Below are 22,066 nucleotides of genomic sequence, written 5' to 3' on the forward strand. Positions count from 1 at the left end.
ACGAACAATCTCGCCTTGAGAGTGGTAGATGATAAAATGTGGTGCGTCATTTTTAGAAGTTACAAAGCACGCTCCAGAGCTAGAAATCCGAATGCACTTCCTTGAAATTAAAATAAAGTACCCTTGCTCTGAATTCTACACCAACACATCAAAGTCGCTTGCTGGCATATTTTATGTGGCTGTTGGTTCTTTTTTCTCTGAATCTGATATGTTGCACCCCAAACAAGCATCTTTACTGCAGAAGCTTATGCAGTATTGTCTGCAGTAAAACACGAAGAAATTAGAACTGCTGAACGCAGTGATATTCAGACTCATTAGTGTTGTAAAAGAGTTAATGTTATTGCAAAAGCAGAAAAATTCTATTTTTATTTAGGTCTATTCACTCTTGTGCAATATTTATTCATCGCTTAGGCATGTGATAATATGCTGAGTTCCTGAGCATGGAGGAACCGACAGCAATGTGTTTGCCAGCGAAACCACCAGATCAGTAGCAATAAAAGATACTAATTCCTCTATAGATATGCCTGCGGTACACTTGAAACACCTTTCCTACCAAAACACCTTAGCAACTATTGGCAATATTATGGGACACTGAAACATCTAATACGCTGAATGTTATTGAACCCCAGTTGGGAAATTGGCCACCCATTTAAAAAGTAGGACGAACCGAGGTCATTATCTGTCAACTTTGAATTGGCCATATGTTTGACACACACTCGTACTTGATGACTAATGATGAGCCGACTGTCTGTGGTACCTGTGGCACGGCGTTGACTGTGCTCCATGTTTTGCTGGAATGTTGTGAATTAAAGGCTAACAGAAAAGACATTTTCGTTCACCACACCATCAACAAGTTCTACATCCAGCAATATACCTAGGCAACGACCCGCTCTTTGACAGTAAACTAGTCTTGGCTTTTTTTAAATATGTTTGGGTAGTACATGTTGTACACCCATGCGATCAGTAGCACAGCCTCTTATCAGAAGCCGCTGCTGCGATAATAGTATTTGGAGCGAATGCTTCTCGGCCCTTGCACTCAAAGGCCCGGGTGAGATGTCAGTGCTACTTGCATATGCGTACAGTTTTACCTGTTGATCACTTTGCCACATATATTTTATGGCCATAGCACATTCACCTGTCATTGTCATGTTTTAGTACATAAATTTTATGCATTTATATAGCCATTGATTTTAGGCCACTTTACAGCCATGTTACATCCTTGACTTCAGGGACCATTGTTGAATCATTGCATTGCCTGTTTGGCACTGTTTGGCCAGAACTGGCCCTTGCACCATAAAATTCCAATAATCAACCAATCAGTGCTAATTTGCGCTTTCATTCGTCCGTGCATTTGGTGACTTCATTTAATAGTGTACCAATTCACAATTACTCTTTTTGAGGTGACTGCATCCATCGCTAACAAGATCGCTGCAATGTGTGCAGGCATTGCACCATGCGAAGTTGTTTAAGGTATGTCTCCACCAGAGACATGTGCCTATTATTGAGGTACAGAAATGGTAATGTGGCAAGGGTAGAATTACAAAATAAGGATCAAGACATTGCATTCATCAGCAAAAGAAAACGGCCTCTTGACTCGAGCTCCACTTCGTATAACTGGGCTTCATTGTGTTCGTCTGCGGGATGCATCTCGCATGTATGCTCACTAGATTGTCTCAAACTCCTGTAATATTGTGTACATGTCCGTTCGTATAAAGGCCTGTGCCTTTCCTGCAGCTGTTACTGCTTAAGTAGTCGTTTGGCACCCGAATAAAGGTGAAATCGCGGTTGCAAATTTTATACATCGTCGCTGCAAAGTGTTGTTGTCTGATGCTGCATCCCAGGCTTACTTTTCAAAGCACCTGCAAAGTTGCTATCAGTGACTTTTCAAGAGCCTTTGACAAGGTATCCCACCAAATGTTACCTATAAAGTAATAACTAATAATTGTTCCTCACACCCCTGTGCAGTTAAATCTGGCATAGCTGAAAGATCAGTACTAGGTTTTGTTACGTCTCAACACTGCAAAGACACTAATTGGACGTTTGCCACGTGTCAAACACTGCCCCTCCTATCCATATGTCTACGCAGTGTGGACACCAACTGTTGAAGGTCCCCATGAAAGGTGCTCATTCCACCATTACCTGGAAGCCTGAGCAAAAGATGAAAAGGAGGGGAACCATGATGACAAACTGAGAGCCGCAGTTAATTAGATATTTGGGACAAATCGCACCATCACCCCTCCTATCCAGACGTCAACGCAGCATGGACGCAGACTGTTGTTGAGGGTCTCACAAAAGGCACTCACCCCACCATTATCTGGAAGTCTAAACAAAGGACAAAAAGGAGGGGGACAACGACGACGAACTGGGTGTCGCCGGTTGCTTTCTTGCCAGATTCCAAGCCAGTCTCTTCGGAGGTGGAGTTAGTGCACGGTATCGTGGTAGGCGTGGTATCGCAATGGAGTGAACGATTATGATTTGCTGTTGGACAGTCTTCAGATTTCCTAGTCAAGATGGTATTAAAGGCAGAGACTTTTCGAGCAGTGGGGACAGAGGGTCCTGACGTGAACTGAGACGTTTAACTTGAACTTGCCTAGAGTGGGCTTCCATAACTGGAGCCATGTAACTAAGCTAAATAAACCGTTTTTCCTTAATGTCATGGTGGATTCCATGCCCTCAATGCCACCCTAGCCGTAACAAACTGGTGGCAGCAGTGAGATCAAGAAGGCAGTCCTCATGATCTGGGATCGGTGGACCAGTGTACGTGGCTCTGCGAGACACAAACTTCGAAGATCGAGGGAAACTACGGATGGAAGAGCGACTTCTGCAGATACGGTATCAGCAGACCTCCTTCGTGGCTCAGGGGTGCTCAATCGTCGCAGTAACGGCGTAGAGTCTTGGCTGACTCGAGGAATCTGGAAGGAAGAGAACAAGAAGGCAGTTCCGCCATCTGGGATCGGCGGACCTGGGAACGTGGCTCTGGGAGACACGACCTTCGCAAGCTCAACATTGGGCGACTGCTTGAGTGGCTACGTTGTGCCGGACAATAAGGACAGGGTTCTATCGGGCAATTAGCTGTAGTTGATTGCCACGGGCTGTGTGATCAATACAGGGGAAGTTGTAGTCAGCTCTCGAAAAGCATGGGTATTACAGCGTTAAAGAGGAGCTGTTGCTCTTGGCAGCAGAGCTCGGTATGGATATTAACCATAGGTTGAGGAAGCCAGTAATTCGTACTGCGATTGACGAAGTGGGTTTCGAAGGGGCCGACTCACAGATCCCTGGGAAAGATATGTCGCAAAAAGGAAGAGAAGAAACATGAGAAGAAAGAGTGGAAGAGAAAGAGCCTGGAAGGGCAGAAGGAGCGGAAAAGATGGAGCACGAAAGAGAAGAAAGGGATGAAGATAAGGAATACGAGACAAAAGAGAAGGAGTGGCAGGAAGAGAAGAGGCAGATGAACATTGAGCTCGCAAAACTAAGACTAGAGTGACCGAGGTTAATGCAGAGTGCGGATACAGCGCCTCCACAAATGCAAAGCGTAGAAGTGGTGAGTTCGCTTCAGACGTGCGAAACAGGTGATGGCATCAGTCTCTTCCTGATTAATTTTTAACGGATTTGTGAGAGATGATCATTTCACCAGGGCCAGAGCGGTTGTTTGAGTTGATAGGTCGCGCAGGTCGTAGTATGACTGAGCGCAGCCGAGGCAGGCAAGTACAGTTGAGTGAAGGTGGGTTTGCTCGTTAAATACAAGCTCTCTGCAGTGGAATTTCGGGAGGAACCGATTTCCCCAACCGAAATTCAGGCAGGATGTCTGGCGCTGTATTACGACGTGGAACGAAGTGCAAAGAGAGAGGATGAAACCACTAGTTCGGGAGGTGTTGTTAAGCTGGTAGAGGAAATCGGAAGTCGGAGAGAGGACGCTGTGTTGCAATGCGGAACACAGTGCAGAGAAGGAGGTTGAAGTAGCTAGCTCGGGAGACGTAGTTCAGCCGGAAGAGGAAATCTTTCCGATTTTGCCTCCCAGAATTCAGGAAGAGAGTCAGGCGCTGAATTACGATTAACTCAGTGCGAAGAAAGAGGATGAAACGGCTAGTTTGGGAGGCATATTAAAGTTGGAGGAGGAAATCTTTCTGATGTCCCCGACAGAAATTAAAGAAGTTGGTAAGGCCGAGAAGCCACCAGCGAAAAGAAAGGCACTCAGAATGGAACACCAAAAACAGGGCCAAGGGAAAGAGGTGTCACAAATTCAGAATAGTGGCAGAGAAGACAATGCGGCCGAGTAAATCTAAAGCCACTAAACTCTGTGGGGAGGGCAGAGAAAGGTTTAGAAAGGTGCATTTGTCAGGTGCAGTGGTTCGATTCAGAGCGCCTCCGACGAGGTTGAAAAGAAAGCGACGTTTGCCACGGAGGAGGACAAAGGCCAGGGGGCAGTTATGTTCCCCCTCCTTTAGTTCATTTGAAGGTGTACCCTGTATGACACGAGAGAATGCAGTGGTTAGGCGATGTGACATAGTAGGTGGACTGGACGAAAGGTATCGGGGCTGTGCAGTAAGGGGAATGACATACGTGCCCTTTGTATTCCCTGGTTGACAAGTTCGACAGGAGCTTTCAGACAGCACCCACCTCGAGTACGGTTCAAAGAGACAGTTTTGGAATGCATAAAGTTTAGCAACTTTGTTTTTTCGATATGTCGTTTTTTTTTAACAGATAGGCTTAATTTTCTTTTTAGGTACGCCTGCACCACCAAGTCTTGATTATTTGTTAGAAACCTGTAGAGCGTGCTTGAGTAACAGTTCACTTTTCTTGAGTGGTCACAATATTTTTTTTTCTTTGGAAGAAAGACTTGTTATTTAGCGGAACCGCTGCTAACCGCACGATTGAAAAAGTTAATACTGTCCCTTAGAGGTGTGCCATACTCAGACAAAGAAGCAAAGCGTTGGTATGTGTCGCACATGTATTCATCAGACAGCAGCGTTTTAGTATCACTTAGAGCGTGCAGGATAGAAATGAAAAAGTAAGCTTGAATCTTCGTGGTAATTTCAAACAGATAATTTACGCAACATTTCTTGGTTTTTACATTAGTGGGGGTCCTTCGCAGATGAGAGAGACGGTGTTAGTGCGCAAGTCGCACGGAAGTTTAGCCGAGCTAGTCGTAAAATGTGGACTGCTCGAGAAGGAAACTTTGTCTTCACGCCCTGTACTTGTCTCGTGAGACCTCAACAGAGAATGCATTCTCTGGTGTGATGCCAGCAGCTGTGGTCAAGGTGTTATCCTTGCCTAAATTAACGAAAGTGGTGAAGTGCATCCTGTGCTGTACCTCCGTCGAAAACTGACACCGTGAGAAGAGGCATTTAGTACCTCGGAGAAAGTGTTTTGCATGGAATGGGCAATTCAAAAGCTAGGATGCAATATTCAAAGCACTAAATTCACAGTCAAGAGTGACCATGGCCCTCTTGCATGACTGAAGCAAATGATGAAAAGGAACGGGAGATGGATGAGATGGTTGCATTTGGCCGGAATAAGAATCCAGACAGTCTGAGCCGGGGATCTCAAGCAATGAACTCAAGAGTAAACTTTTTAAGAACGTGTTTTGTGCATATTGCTAGTGATGTTATTGAGTTAGGCAACCTATTTCTGTCTTGATGAGTGCTGACCATGACTAGAAAAGAGAGAGACAGAGAGAGGCGTAAAACATTGTAAGTGATACGGGGATCATAGTGTGTGGCAGGCATGTCACTTGGGCGTGCCGACAAGTGTGTGTGTGTGTGCCTGTGTATTCCCAGGGAGGTGGACACAATGAAGCGAGGGCTGGGCCCTCGAGCTGCCATGTGACATCAGCCATCACTACTAAAATGGTCCCCGAGGCCACAACCGAACATGGCGCTTTGGGCAACCTGAAATCTGGTCACCCTCATGTCGAATGTCTTGACAGCGGAGGTGTTTGTTACGTCTCAGCACCACAGAAGCGTTAATTGGACGTTTGCCACGTGTCAAACCATCACCTCTCCTATCCAGACGTCAGTGCAGCATGGACACCAACTGTTGCAGGTGAAAGGCGCTCACCCTGCCATTATCTGGAAGCCTGAGCAAAGGATGAAAAGGAGGGGGACAACGATGACGAACTGAGTGTCGCAGGTTGATTTCTTGCCACAGATTCGAAAGCAGCCTCTTCAGAGGCGGAGTTACTTCAGGTTATTGCAAGCATGGGTGTGGTATCGAAACGGAGTCAAAGATTATGATTTCCTGTTGGACAGTCTTCAGATTCCATAGTCGACTTGCTTAGGGAAGACGACAGTATTAAATGTGGAGACTTTTCGAGCAGTGGGAGAAAGAAGGTCCTGATGTGAACTGAGATGTTTAACTTGCTCTTGCCTGGAGTGGGCTTCAATAACTGGAGCCGTTTAACTTAGCTGAATAAATCTCCTTTCCTTCATTTTCTGCAACATCACCTAGCAGTCGATGGGCATGGTAGATTCCATGCCCTGAACGCCACCCTAGCCACAACAGTCTGTTACTTTTTAAAGTGCAGCTATTAAGCCTGTCTCTCATGATACGATTTTCATCGCACCGGAAGTGCAATTTCGGTCGCGTGCACAGAAATCGCAATCACAGGTCAGATTCAAGTATGTGCTTTTTATGTGTTTGTTGACACACTGTGTTTCTAATCAAGTGATGCCCTATTTATCTTCACATTGGCTTTGGGTGTAGGCCGGCCGAGTGGCTGTGGTGTTGCACTATAAAGCCAAGGGGCAGAATCAAATCCTGGCTGTGGCGACCACCTTTTGACAGGGCTGAAATGCAACAATGCCCATGTACCATGCATTGAGTGCACATTAAAGAACCCCAGGTGGTCAAAATTAATCCGGAGTCCCTCACTATGGTAGGTCTCTTAATCAAATCGTGATTTTAGCACAGGAAACCCCAGAATTAGATTAGGCTTTAGGTGCTGACAGTATGTACGTTTGCGTGCCTTTCCTGTTATTTACACGTGCTGCAAGTTATAAATTCTACGAGGTGCCCCTCACGAGAAGACAGGGCCTTCAGATGTCATCTTAATTTTCGGATTTATTGCATACATGCTACTTGCAATATACGAAAACACCACAGTCGTAGCCCGGCACGCTTTTATGGAGAGAGCGTTTTAAAGAATGTGCAATTATGGTCAAATGCTGCGTCGAGGGAAAATGACATTACAGCATACTATCAGACATTTAAACGCTGCACGGTACACGCGACCATTTAGTTGGGGGCTGTTGGTTTCAGCTTTCACGTGTGTTTTTTTCTATAAATAATTTTATTTCATGGTTCTGTTACTTCCTCTGCGAGACGCGACTACTTATCAAGCTCACAAGGTGAACATGCAGACTATATATCATAATGAATTTTCCACAACACAGTGGTGGAACAACTGTGCCAATTGCACCATCCTGCGCCAATACGGCATTGTAGTGAAAAATTTAATTGAGCCTGCACCAAAGTATGCATGAGAGTGAAACTCTCCATCTGTCAATACTTCACAGCTAGAAAAGCTGAAATCAAAACCAACAGCATACTATCATCTTCACCATCACAGAAGGAAGCAGAGACCCGTATGGGAAGCAGAGAAGAAAGCAGAGAACCGTACAACCCGTCGTTAACTCATTTTTCTCTGAGGGCATACAATGTAGTGCTGCTGTACTGTCTTCCTGGCGCTTAATTTCGGTGTTGATTGAACTCGTGTGGTACTGCTTAGTTTGCTGAAGGAGGTTATGACATTCAGGATTAAAAGTAAGCCTCAAAACCTTTGTGGCCCCTGTTCGACAACTCCCTAATGTGCAGGCATGACATCAGTATATTGCATGATTTCATGTGCAGTGCAGGCATGCTTACTCGATCAGTCTTGTGGTGAGCTTTTGCTCACAAGCCACGACTGTTGCACTGTGTTGCATCCTGGGTAAATAAACATGTGCTTATTGGCGATTTGTCTGTGGTGCCTTCTCTGTGTCATATCAACGAACCTGGCTATAGCACCCTTGGTGCATCGCAGTATGAAGGAGTATCGTGTCTTTTGCTGAATGTGCTTGCAGGGTAACCCTCACACAAACCCATCTCCATAACATATAGACTATATCAGTCAAAATTCGCTAGTTATGTAGTAAGTATATGTGCGTTAAACCGTGCGTCAGAAGTGCTTGCTGATGCGCCAAATCGACTTTTTGCCTGCACCAGGACCTGCACCGAAAGGTGAAATGGCCGTTCCACCACTGCAATAGTATGTTTCACACTTTGACAAAGAATAAACAGCATCATCCATTTGCTGTCAAAGCATGTATCTGCGATAAGCATCATTTAAACACTATTATCTTTTCTGATGTACCATTTCTTTCCTGCACTGAATACAATAAATGTCCAATGAATTGCAGACTTTGTAACCTTACTACACCTGTATCAACCTTCACTTTAAATGGTAACTGCACATTGCACTTACTTCAGTGCATTGAAACTCTTTTGCTTATGCTGATCATAAGATATTGCATTATTCTAAGAAACTGCTTCACCATCAACATCCCTTCCTTTCTTTGCTTCTCTCTCTCTCTACCTCCTGTGAAACACATGCAACGATGTGGAAAGTGGACAAGCACCTTGTTTTTATAAAGAGTATACAACACATTAAATGAAAGCAAATCAAAATCGTGCAGTGAAGTCAGTCAGTTGTCTCTTCCAGCGAATGATAGCATCTTTATAAGTGTGGATGGTTCTTGCACATCCACAGCTAATAAAGTGTGCAGACGTATCACGAGGCTTAGGTCATGCTCAACGTGACGGAGGTAAAGTTGCTAATGAGTTTGTTTTGCAATAACATGTATTAGTGCATAAACTCGTAACCATGTCCCGTCATTACTGCCCCTATAAGTACCATGCAACTTTCAGGGTATACAAAGACAGCATGAAATTTGCATATCTGAATTTTCCTTTCATTAGATTCTGAGATGCAGTTGTTTACTGTTTTATTCCATGGTGTGATTTAATGGCATGGGAGTGCAGACCCCAAAATTGTGCTCAACCTACCTCGCATGGACTTGGACAAAATTCTACTCAGCCGAGCTTGCTTAATTCACTTTTAGAGCGCAGCTCTTTGGCGTCCGTTCCTGGGTTTCGCGTCGTCGTCGGCGTTGTCGTCGGCCTCGTAACCAGCTCCGCCCCCCTTTCATCCCCCCAGCGCTAGCAGCGACCGACTGATACCGCTGGATGCCGCTGACGCCGCTAGAGAGTCAAGATAACGTGACTGCATAGAACACCGTCGCCGCCATGCAGAAAGAGGAGGAAAGGGTCCCCCCCCCCCCCCCCCCCGTTCTTGTGTGGCGGATAGGGTGCTCTTCAGTTGCCGACGCGCCGGTTATTCGTTGTCCCTGAAACCAACTCCGCAGCTGGGGTTGACTCACTATCGGCGTCAGCGGAATCAGTCAGTCGCTGCTATCTCTTCCCTCCTCCCTTTATCGTGTTGTCCGCTTGCTGCGCGCGCTTCTGCCCCCATCGTTTGCCGCTGGGTGTACACGCCGCCCCCCTCCCCCCTCTTCCTGCGAGTCTCCGGTTGTCACAGCGCCGGCTCGAACTTAATTCCTTTCTTCGCTCCTCCTCCAATGCAACCCCTGTGCGGTGGCAATCAGAGAGCTAGATCGGTGGCGGCGGATCTGTATATGGGCACCGCCCGAGCCGAAATTGCCGCTGCCGTTCGCCACTGCGAAATTATCTGCCAGTTCTTTCTGAGCCATGAGCGAGACGACCGATGGAAGTCCTCCGTCTGCTGCTGCTGCTGCTGCTGCTGCTAAACGAGCTGCCAGAGCAGAGGCCCAGCGCCGTCGCCGTCAGAATCCAGAGGTGCGTGCCGCCGAAGCAGAAGCTTACCGTCGCCGCCGTCGAGATGATCCAGGAGTACGCGTCGCCGAAGCAGAGGCTAAGCGCCGCCGCCGAGAAGACCCTGCCGTTCGCGCCGCCGAAGCGGAGGCTCATCGCCGCCGCCGAGAAGACCCTGCCGTTCGCGCCGCCGAAGCAGAAGCTCATCGCCGCCGCCGAGAAGACCCTGCAGTTCGCGCCGCTGAAGCGGAGGCTCATCGCCGCCGTCGAGAGCAACCAGCAGTAAGCGAGGCTGAAGCAGAAGCTCATCGCCGTCGCAGAGAAGACTCTACCGTTCGCGCGGCCGAGGCCGAGGCCAAACGCAAACAAAGGCTCGCAAACAGATTTCTTTGCCTCAATCTATCCAAAAGGTGAAACAGCTTATTTGCGGCGCTCAAATTTCGCATTAGGAAGTAACGTAATCGTCGGTAATTTTTTAATTAATTTCTTTATGGCATACATTGCAATTTACAAATTGTAGCTGGTGAGCTTGCAAGACGTGTCCACTTGAAAGGAATTTCCAGGATGACAACCAGTTTCAAAATATTTGCCAAAGTGTGGAACAAAATACATGGGCGTTCCAGTTATTTTTGTGTTTCAATGCATAAAAGAGTGTTTTGTTAAAGTAAGTGGAACAACAATGCAGTTTTATGGCAAGTTTGAGGGTGCATATGTCCAAAGCGGTGTCATTCTAGACGTTTGTTCCAAGTGGATATGCCTCGCAAAATCACTGGCTACAATTAATAAATTGCAATGTATTCAGTAAAGTAACTAATTCAAAAGATAATTAGTTGATTTTTGTTAATTAGTTGAATATGGGTTTCAATTTCTCATGCAAGTAAAGTCTGCCTCTCTGAATAATCCAGCTGAAGGACTAGAATTATGTTATTTTCAACATGCTATTTTTAAAACTTTCGTAAAACTGAAAAATGATCACCCTGTGTGTGCGTGTGTGTGTGTGTGTGTGTGTGTGTGTGTGTGTGTGTGTGTGTGTGTGTGTGTGTGTGTGTGTGTGTGTGTGTGTGTGTGTGTGTGTGTGTGTGTGTGTGTGTGTGTGTGTGTTTCATTTTAATACCTTAAAGACCCACGAGGGGTATTACATAAGGGGTGGGTACATATATTTTGGTGATCAAGCGTTAACACAACGAAACATTACTGGTAACATTATTGGCAAAGTTGGATGAGCACGTGATATATATATATATGTCAAAAGGCGCTTGCTGTGGGTATGCATTAAAAACAGTGCATGCTATTCACCTTTTGCCCCCTCCCCCTTCTTTGTCATCATGTAGTGTCCAGAAAATTTTTACAAATTTTAAAGTTCACAGTTGGCAGGTATAATCGTACCATTAGGCTCGTGTAGGGTCACACCCCCAACTTGGCAGCCCAAAGTTTGAAAGAAAAAGTTTCCCACGGTGAAGCACTCGCATTTGGTGCTCTGATGCAGCGCTTGTGCATAGGCGAATTTTTGTGTGCCGCTATTAGATCGCTAGACCTAGGGTGTGCGCAAGTCACCGTCTGCTCCACAGTTCAGTCCCATGCAAAGGCCATGAAATTTGTGAAAGGGCCGTGAAAAGTTGTGAAAAGAAGTGCAGCCTTTACACGAGTCTATACAGTATGCTGCAATGTGGGACATCTGCTACTGTCCCTTTTCAGAGGGGAATTCAACGTTCATTATCATTTGTGTTGCCTGAGAGCATTTGTGACAACAGGTAGCAGGCAGAGCAGTGTAGCAGTGTATGATAGGCCATGGCATGAGCAAGTGTCTCGACAGAGATGGGTCCAGAGCATTTGTTAACAAAGCAAGGGGCAGTGTGGTCTCAGTGTTTGCCCTCTGGCATCCATCCAGTTGTCACAGTTGGTAACCGCATATGTCCAGTATACAGTGAACTCTCACTTGAGTGAACTTCAAGGCACCGAAGGAAATAGTTCACCTAACTAAAAGTTCACTAAACTATATATTCACTAGACCAACATAAGACATGGCATAAAGAGTCAAGTTTGAAGTGCAATTCATGGAGCGAAAGACATGGCATCCATAGTGTTAGAAATATGTGACATTGAATTTGTACATATCAATGAAAAACACACCACGTGGGTCGTTTGTGTGCACATGCGAAACCGACGAGACTGGAAAGAAAGAGACGACGACCATGCCTGACTAGCCGGTCGGAAAAAACACACCATGTGGTTTGTGGTGTGACAGATCGCCTCTTTGCTCTGGCGGCGTTGTAAGCGCCAGCGATGTTGCTTTGATCATGGCCTCTGAGATTGCATGCTTGCTCGTTTTGTGAGGTGATCTCGGAGGCCCAGCCTCGTTGCCGCTTGTTTTTCACGCCGCCGCTTTGCCCCAAGGCCACTGTAGCGCCAGCGACGTTACATTGCCGCTGGAGCGGCGGTTTGATGAGGGTGGGCCTCGGTTGCACCTGCAGTTCAGTGCAGTGCAAGCCTTGGTCCTCTGAGCGAGTTCGTTAAACTGAAATGTCGACTGTTCCGAAATAGTTTAAGTGAAATATTTTTGCATAGAATCTATAAGAAAACTGCCGGGGATTTTTAAAAAGTTTGTTATTCTGAAATATTCGATAAACCGCCGTTCGTGCAACTGAGAGTTTACTGTAGTGTGATATGCAACCAGCAGGTGATGTCGCTTGCACATGAACTGTAGAGTTTTGCTATAGCTCACATCTTTTGGAACAGCAATGCAGATCCTGCTGCACCGACAACCGCACGGTGTGTCGTGCCAGTCTGCCACTCACGGTCAGCACCCAGCTCCATCCTGTACCCCTTGCCTGCTGAGCCGTCCCAGCGCCAGGCTTGGATTGACTTTGTGCGTGGGTGCCCCTGTGGCGGTGCCTGTGACTGGAACCCACCGACCAATGAAATCAGTTTCGTGTGCTCACTGCACTTCAAAGTGCGCTGCTTCCGGTTTCAGCGACCACGTGGTGGCAGTGCGAGCTATAGGAAGCGTCTAAAAAGGGGCGCAGTGCCAACGCTGTACCCGATTGAAGAGCAGTGCAGTTCAACAGCCAATAAGAATTCCCCTGACAACACTGCAGAACGCTTGGTGAGCTGTGATATTTCGTGGCCGCCAATTGGCAGACATTTCCTCGCACGTTTCTAGAACCATTGAAGCTACATGATGCACATATAATGAGAGATACCAAGGTCATAAGGCTTGCCTTGTTACTATTCAATGTTGTTTGCCTTGTTACTTTCAATGTTGTATATTCGATTCAATATACAGTGATCGTTCCTCGCTATATTCCAAAATTTTGCTATTCGCTAACACAGAATAATTTCAGGTAACACTATTATATTAAGGTACAAAACAACCAAAAATACTAACAGCAACAATTTGTCATTGCCATTGTGTTCCAGATAGTTCAAAGCAGTTGTTGCATGGTGCCAGTGTACATAAACCTGCTTCCTTTTCCAAAACAAGAACTCCGTGCAAGCTAAATATTAAACATTCTATATCCAGTTCAATATTTGATGATCATGTTGCACAACATATATGTAAAAATTTCACTATTCACTAATACACACTAATTTCTGGTGATACTATGATATCAAGTTAAGAAACAACCAAAAATACAAACAGCAAAAATTTTCACCTTTACTTAACGTAGCCCTCACAATAAACAGACAATATAAAAAACAAAAACAAAGGGAGGCAACAAATCGCAATGTCAAATGGGTCAGAGACTACAGTGCACTTAATTAACCATAGCCACACAGGACTGTATACAGGAGAGCCTCGTTGATACAGTCCCCTTACATACAATTTATCGGTATCAATGTTCGCTATTGATAACATGGAAAATTACCCAGTACAGTTACGCTTTTTTTACCAGTTCATACGTTCCTGGAAAACACAATCTTTCAGCATCAACGTTCGGTACACTGCCAAACTGCCGTTGTATTATACGTTTTCTGTCTGCTTGATGTCATGTAAACAAGGAAAGGTGACCCACTGCAGCAGCTTTCCTGCAGTACTCGTCTGCCCGTCTCACATAAAAAAACACCAGCGTGCACTCGCTTTCTTATTCCAGTAGCAGCAAATCTCCTCCCAGGTCATCGCACTGCGCATTCACAACTATCGCCGCCAAACCTATTGCAATAAGAATCTTCACCTATCTGTTTCACAGGGCACGGGTCGTAGTGTCGTTGGAAGTGTAATGCAGGCTTTTAATAGGAGATAACCCAAATGCACCACCTGCAGCAAGTCAGCGTCATGTTTCACTCTGGCGGTATTGTGTTTTTGCATTGCCAACCAGCTCGACTTCATCTTTAAACATTACGCAATAGGAAAACGACAACCGCCATGCACTTGGCCCTCAACACCTTGACTTGCATGGGCTTCTTGTGTTCAATTCGTGCCGAGTGGGCACATCAAAACTTCTGCAAGCAGGGTGTCTACCAACCGGGAAATCTCGGGGATTTTGAGTAGTCTGGAAAAACTCAGGGAAAACTCGGGGAATTTGTGTCTCTATCAGGGAAAATTAGCTGTAATTTTATTGAAAGGGTCGAAAGTCAGGGGAAAGTCAAAGTAAAGAATATTATACGACTAATATTGCAATTGTTTTTTTCCCTGATTCATGTGAAACAAAAAAAGTGTCTTGTGTTGAATACCAGTGCTGTTGTATGGAAGTTTTTTTTTTTTGCTTTATATATTTTGTTTTTTTTCTTGTTTTTCCCATGCTCATGTGTATATATTACAATCCACTTCCTGTTTGGGCCTGTGCAAAGGCCTACAGTATTGTTAAATAATAAATAAAAATAATAAAAAAGTCGCGGTAATTCTGGATCGAGCAACAGACAGAAATCGTAATGAATCATCTTTGACGTCCTGTCGGCGGCTGGAGGAGTTGCCAGTGTACAGTCAATGACCTACTTTCCGGATTCTGGATAATTTCGACGGCTTCGCGGCACCACCACATCTCCCTAGAGTCAATGTATCAGAACATCTATAATTTCGGACACAAGTACTCTTCGCCGTGCGATTTTCCGGACATTTTGTCGTGACCGCAGGTCCGAAACGGTATTAATAAAAGCTGCCACTGCTGCCATTTTGATTACCTCGCCGCCTGAAATCAGCGCTGTGGCACGCAGATCTGCTGGCAGCCGTAGCCAACGCTGCAGCAACGCTAGGCCTACCTGCTTCGACGTTCGCTATGAAGCTTCTTGCCGTTGGGTGCAGTGTTCTTTATTGAAAGAATTCGCTGCTGTCAGTAATGGCACGGACTCCACCTTTGCGGTCCTCGTGATTGGCTTAGAAAGCACTGTGCGTTGCATAATGCCAGTTCCCGAAAGTCAGCTTCGCCTCCGTGTAGAAATCTTACTTGGTGAAGCACGCGCAAAAGTATTGCAGTGAAGCGTAACAAGCATGGGAAGGGGCAATTGCCACGGGACACGGTATGTATTCCTGAATTATACACGCGTGCAATCGGTATTTCCTGTCACAGTGTGAGCACCGATATACATGTCCCGAAAGGCCTTCAGAGCGTTTTCGAATGTGCCTGTGGTGGTTTGAGCCATTAAGGGCAGTAAATGACATGCATTTATTTTTTTCCAACTGGCCGATTTTTCGGACGTTTTCGCGGCCCCTAAGGAGTTAGAAAACTCGGACGTGGACTCTGTGACTGGCAAAGAAGATGCTTCAAATGGTCTGTGGGGCGAGCGAGTGGCGGAAGGAGTACAGTAACAGAAAGGACCTGCGCATTGAGGAATGAACGGGAAAGGAAGTATGCTGCCGCCATTTTGAAGGAGCTTGAGCTCAAAAAGCAAAGCGTTGGCTGATGCCAAGATGCCAGTGTCCCTAATGCAAACAAAAATAAACTCTTTAAAGCAGTGAAACGTAACAGTGAGACGTCGTGCATGGGCTGAGAGTATGTCAGGACATTTGAGGTTGACCTACGAGCTGCTGAGAGAGAATCTCAGTCGTGATAAAGTTTGGGCCTCATACCACTGAGCTTGCTATCAGTTGATAGAAATAGCTCATATTCGAAAATATTTGGTTCTGTATGCATCTCCTTTTTTATTCGCATTTGAGAATGTCAGACTCAATTTGCAATTTTTTTCGAAGATATCTCATTTGCTGTGCATTTTACTGACCCCACCCTTCTATTTTCTTTTTGAATAACATGAACACTACTCCTTAGTATTCAAATTGGATTAAGTCGTTTTAAAATTTTTTTTTATATGCTTACTAGAGAATGACCGCATCAGGCGATATGGTTTCAGCTCGTCTTGACATAAAACTAGTTCTGCATCACTCAGGGAATTTTGCAAAGGCACTCAGGGAAAACCTAGAAAACTCAGGGAATTTGGAAATGTCAACTTGGTAGACACGCTGTGCAAGCTTCTGACACAGGCTGAATTCGAGTAGTGCACACACGCATACCGTATTTACATGATTGTAAGTCGACCCTCCCATATCGCGTGTGACAGGGAAAAAAAAGTTAAGGCATACCCGAGGGCACATTCGATAACGAAAATTTATTGGTAGCTGGCCTGGTCACTGGACTACTGCTCTTCACTTGTGCCATCGTCATCACTAGTGCTGCCATCGTCATTGCTGCTGCGGTCCCACAGTGCGTCGTCGTCCAGTGAAATTCCACATTTGGCAAACAACCGCACCACGACATCTTGTGGAACAGCAGCCCACACCGAATGCACCCAACCACACGTAGCTGTCAGGCAGGCTCTTTTGACAGGTCTGGTTGGCGTAAGTTTGCAGTCTTCTGCAGCCAACCACTCGTACTCACAGCGGAGCAGGTCCTCAAAAGGCGAAGATCCGGGCTTGTTTCATGACCATGTCGCACTTCACTGGCAAGAACCGATCACGCCTTTCAGTGACGTGCGCCACAAGCTTGGCCTACAGTTCTGGAAATCGTCCAGACTTTGGCCCGTGGGAAATTCGTCACTTGCCATCACAGGTGAAAATTTTGCTTCACTGCAGTTGCCACTCCCGCACCACTTGTTGAGAAACATTGAACTTGTGGCCCACTGCGCAGTGATATTATTCCTTCAGTGTAAAAGGATGGCAGTACTCTTGAATGCTGCTGTGAACGAGCGTCGAATGTTAGTGGGCCTAAAGCACTCATGACGGCTGAGGAAGCATGGTAGTAGCATGTAGCCGGCAGTCAAGTCGAACGCGGTAAACTAAGAGCTACAGGGAAAGAGAAACACGTGAGCGGTGCCAGCTCTTCCATGAATTATCGATACTCCCTGAAAGCACCGCCGTTCTGAGGGTGCCGCCGCAAATGGAACAGCGGCACTTCCATTAACTATCAACCATCGTCCTCACCCCTGTGACTGTTGTGTGCACTGTAAAACTCAAAAATCTTGAAGAAGCCTTCCGAGAAGGGAACAAACACATGGTATAGCAAAAAGCTATGGGTAGGACCATAGAGCAAGCATAAAATTGTAGCTATGTTGTAGCTCCCCTGATATCTCATTGGTCTTGCTTTTTTGGCGGTGCCATGTTTTGGTTTCGATTTAAAGTCTACCCCCCCACTTCACATTTTCAAATAAAAAACATAGGTCAACTTACAATCGTGCAAATATGGTAAGTTTCCGGAAGCTGCAAAAATGACAAATCGCCTCTTAGGCCTCACCAGCTCAGCACATGGGTGTCTCGGGCTGCAACGATTGACGAACGCTTTGCCTTTCATGTAAAAATAGATGTCAACTACAGTTGAGCCTGTAAAGTTCTTTACTGACTTTAGATCTTACGTTTTGCCGTTTTAAACAGTCTCTCATGTTTTTTTTTTTTTGAGAAGCTATGAACATGGCTCTACTGGGTTACGTCAAAATTAAAATGTTACCATACTTCAGCTTGAAATTTTGAACGGTACTCATTTGTGCAAATTCAGTTGTCACAAGGTACTCATTAAATAGCTTCATAATTTGGTAATTCTATGATTCCCATAATTTATGTGTGCTCTTTCTACAACTATGCGACTGTTATGCAAATCACAACCAGTATTCTTGTTGAGGCAGTGACGAGAAAATCTCTCTTTTTACTTCACAGTATCTTGATTGCAGTTTCACAGTCTCTCCATGATACACAAAGGTCTGATTCTCCCTCTGCATGAAGCAGAGGAAAACAGTTGCCGTGGTTGACTGCGGTTAAATCGAGTTTGTCGAGCAACAGCACAGCTTTGCTTAGTTTGGGAAAGGAGACAAACTCTGCTCGGCGCTGATAGCAACTACTGCATCTACAATTGAACCACAAGACAACAAAGAGATGCTGCTTGGCGTGGCAGCAGTTGCGAGCGAATTGATCTTCATGCTGCGTCTCGCTTCAACGCAAACTAAGCATCGAAAGCACTGCACATATGAAGTTACCAGCACTCGGCACACACACTTTGTACACATCGCAGATCGCTTTCAAGATGAGGCCATCCATGTGGCATACGCAGCAGTTGCCAATACTGGCAGGCTTGAGTCCCAATTTGATCTTGGCTGAGCTTGACGGTCAGATTTGCGGAACCAGGCGTTTTCTGGGTTTGTACCTGGAGTAGTAAAGCTATCGCGCTAAAAGCCACAGCGATGGTGGCGTCAAAAGGAAGTCAGAAATCGCTTTGTGTGGCTTGCTTATGGTAGTGAAACAGTTTGAAAAGTGACGTGAACATCCAACTTCTATTAAATGAGAAGAAAGGGGGTTAACCGAGGGACCCGATTTTTATTAGCCCTATCATAAGACACCAACAAACACTTACACGAAGGACAACATAGGGAAATTACTTGTGCTTAATAAATGAAATGAATTGCCCACCTGCAGCAAGTTGTTTTTTCATCCACTTTAATTTCCATTAATTTATCATTTCTTTTTCATTTATTAAGCATGAGTAATTTCCCCTATGTTGTCCTTGGTGTCAGTGTTTGCTGGCTTCTTATATGACAACTTATATTAAGTGCTCCCAGACTTGGATGTGATGAAAACATGTAATTAAATACATTTCTTTATAATTTTCTAATTTAACTATCATTTTGATCACTCGGTAGCACTCACTGGGATTGAATTACTTTTTTCACTAAGCAGTGGCATGTAACCACTTACATTTTTGATGAAGCAAGCGCTGACAGGCGACGCAGCTTGGAACACTTAATTGGCTCGAACTAGCAAGAGGAATGAAACCATGTGCATGGGGTTACCTCCGACCCACAATCTGCATCCTGCAGGTGCACCTGGATCACCTGAACATGTCAGGCTTGCAGATTAGCGCACTTCTCTCGGAAATCCGACCTCGGAGCTTTTTTACAGCGCAGCTCTTAGGCGCCAGTTCCTGCATTCAGCATTGGTGAGCCTCAGCATTGTCCCTCATTGTAACTCAACGAACAAGCACAGTGTAGGATGAAAGAGTGAATGCGGAGCACAGCGGGGGATGAAAGACGGCAATTTCAAAGAGAGTGTGAGGAAGAGGGTGCAGTGGAACTATAAGGTGGAAAGGTGGAAGGCGGAGGGTGGGGCAAAAGTGTGAGAAGAAAAGCGTAGTGCTGTGAAAGACAGGCTCTGTGGCGACAACTGCTACAAGGCGGCACAAGAGTAGTGCACCATCGTCTGTTCAGCGATGGGATGAACCGAGTGTATCCACTGATACCATATATGGAAACAAAGTGCTGCATGAGCAGAGATCTGTCTGCGGCAGCTGCTGTGAATCGCACCCACACGTCACCCATGTGCTGCCTCTCATGATCTCTCAATTAGCGAGGCAATCACGCCACACTTCGCTTCATATGTTCATTTGCAATGTGCCGCATGAGACATTGTCCACGCCAGACGATATATAGCGCTATAAAAACACGTACAGAGCTACACTCAAATTTCGCATTAGGGAGTACCGTAATTGTTGAATTGTTTCTTATAATAAATTGCTCTCACTCTATCCTGGAAGCACATTTAAGTTGCCTTCATAGGCAAAAAGGGCTGCTGCTCAATTCTTCGCTTAGGGCCGTCTATGACTTCTCTAATATAGACAAATATTTTAGCTATTAAATGCATAAGTTTCTACCTGTTTGATATTATGTGACTCAAATAAACATATTTTTGTGATTGGAGCACACAAACAATATTTCTAGGGCTGAATACTATGCAGCTTCATATTAAATTCCATTACAGATATGGCCACATTTTCAAGATTTGCTTTGCTAGCGTCTGTTACAATTTGTCGTTTAAGTTTAAATGGCTAACAGGTGGAGGGTCCCCAAACAGGAGGTCCGCCAGATGTTAGACAACAAGTTGAAACGGCACTTCTATGGCTCGATAGTGATGTCCGCGTTAAACGTTGATGCAAGAAAATCATGCGTGATCAATTTTTCTGTTTTTCATTGGCACTATTGGCAGCACCTTCCCCAACAATTAAGTGCTGCACTTTATCGAGAACCCAGACCTGGAGCATCACGGGATTGAGTTACTACAATCTTTTGAGCAAGTCATTGTATGTTACTATGCAGTGCTCTTTAGCAGGCATGTGGAGCGAGTTTTCAGTTTCCTTGCAGATATCTTCACAATAAAAACTAGGGAAAATTGCCAAACAAAATTTTGACAAGCAATTCTTGTAAAAATAATGTGTGAAGCTTTTCGAAGAACACATTGAAAGAGCCAAGCCGCCTTGTTCTATTTACTGTATTTGTCCAGCGTTAAAGTATGGAGGTAAGCAACAGTAAAGTAATCAATTACTTTTTAGTAATTGCTTGATTGCTTTAGTGGGGCCGTAATGGGCAACTGTAATCAATTACATAATTAAACAAAATAATTGTGATCAGTTATGTTTTTCTGTAGTGTTTGCATCACACTTCAGAACATGACAATGTTTTGCATATGTACCAGTTTATTTCATAGCCTCAGAGACAGCGGTTTCATGCCTCAGTTCTGGAACCTACAATTTTCGTGTGGGGTAATGGTACCACCTGACAAAGGGTAGAAGTAGATCCGAAGATTAATATATGCAGAGGACTGAGGTAATTGCGCCATTTTGATAAAAACGCAGTTTCCTGTGCTAGACTGTGCCAAACATAGAAATTTCACTGAAATTGCACCACGAACAGCTTTGGAATGTGTGCTCCGGCAGTGGCTGGAAACAGCAAGTGGATTCGTTCTCCAAAAGAGAGTGCAGCCATTGACATTACACACACACTGTGCTACGGCACCTCCTGCAGTTCCTCGCAATTTTCACGCTTATAACACCAGACTGTCGGCGCTTCCGGCAAGTGGCCGGCGCACTTGCGGCCACTCCCGACTGTTGTTGCTGCTGTCAGAACAGCCAGGACGGCTGTACTTGGAGTGTGCTAGAATATAGATGTCAATTAGAACAAACAGGGATAGCCGATGTTCTAATTGACATTAAGAAAAAGAAATGGAGCTGGGCAGGTAATGTAATACGTAGGCTAGATTGCCTGTGGACCGTTATGGTTACAGAATGGGTGCCAGGAGAAAGGAAGTGCAGTCGAGGACGCTGGAAGACTAGGTGGATTGATAAAATTAAGGAATTCGCAGGCGCTAGTTGGAATCGCTTGGTGCAGGACAGGTGTAATTGGAGATTGCAGGGAGAGGCCTTCGTCCTGCAGTGGACATAATATAGGCTGATGATGATGGTGGTGATGAGAATATGGTTGAATGGCTGGAGCAATGCAATTCTCCCTATTTAAGGTGCAAAACAATGAAAAGTAGGCTGAGGGCACTGCTAGCTAACTAGATATTAGGGAGGTGTGTGCTACACTGTATTGAGCGGGCTGGCATCTGCCCCCAGGATTGGTATAACATAAAACTATTCCAATCTGTTGTTCTGCCCATGTGGGCAAGGCCAGAGCCATATTGACCTATCATGAAGGGCTCATGACAGATTTGGAATAAAAAGTCGCTGGTTTGCCTGCAAGTTGAAGCATCGATTGCAATGGCCAATTAATAGACAGCTATACGAAGTAAGGGTAGTAGCCTTATCAACTGTATAAGCTGGTAAAGATTTGCCTACTAACTAAATTAGTAAGCATGATGTCACACATGCTCAGGCAAACATGCACACATATTGGTGATTGCAGACACTCGTCAAAACGCTTGCATGAGGAAGAGCGACAGCAGCAGCGAGTGAATTGACCTTCGTGCTGCCTCTCGCTTCAAGATGAACTGAGCGGCGAGAGCACAGTGTACACAAAGCTATGAGCCCCCCAGTGCACCTAGACTTTATTCATCGCA

At 45.3% G+C, this 22,066-nt stretch overlaps 1 protein-coding gene across 4 annotated transcripts in view; it reads left to right on the forward strand.

Annotated features, from left to right (window-relative positions):
• LOC142590663 (uncharacterized) overlaps window positions 1–22,066 on the forward strand; it is a 110,727-nt gene that overhangs the window by 77,650 nt on the left and 11,011 nt on the right. For 2 of the 4 annotated variants that reach the window (XM_075703050.1, XM_075703051.1), the window contains exon 2: window positions 12,565–12,931. In XM_075703050.1, coding sequence (XP_075559165.1) covers window positions 12,565–12,931 — 367 coding nt within the window. Of the gene's footprint in view, window positions 1–9,624; window positions 10,239–12,564; window positions 12,932–22,066 lie in introns of those variants that run through there. The other 2 variants (XM_075703052.1, XM_075703049.1) reach the window with 2 other exon arrangements.

The sequence above is a fragment of the Dermacentor variabilis genome, chromosome 8 (assembly GCF_050947875.1).
Source record: "Dermacentor variabilis isolate Ectoservices chromosome 8, ASM5094787v1, whole genome shotgun sequence".
NCBI lineage: Eukaryota > Metazoa > Arthropoda > Arachnida > Ixodida > Ixodidae > Dermacentor > Dermacentor variabilis.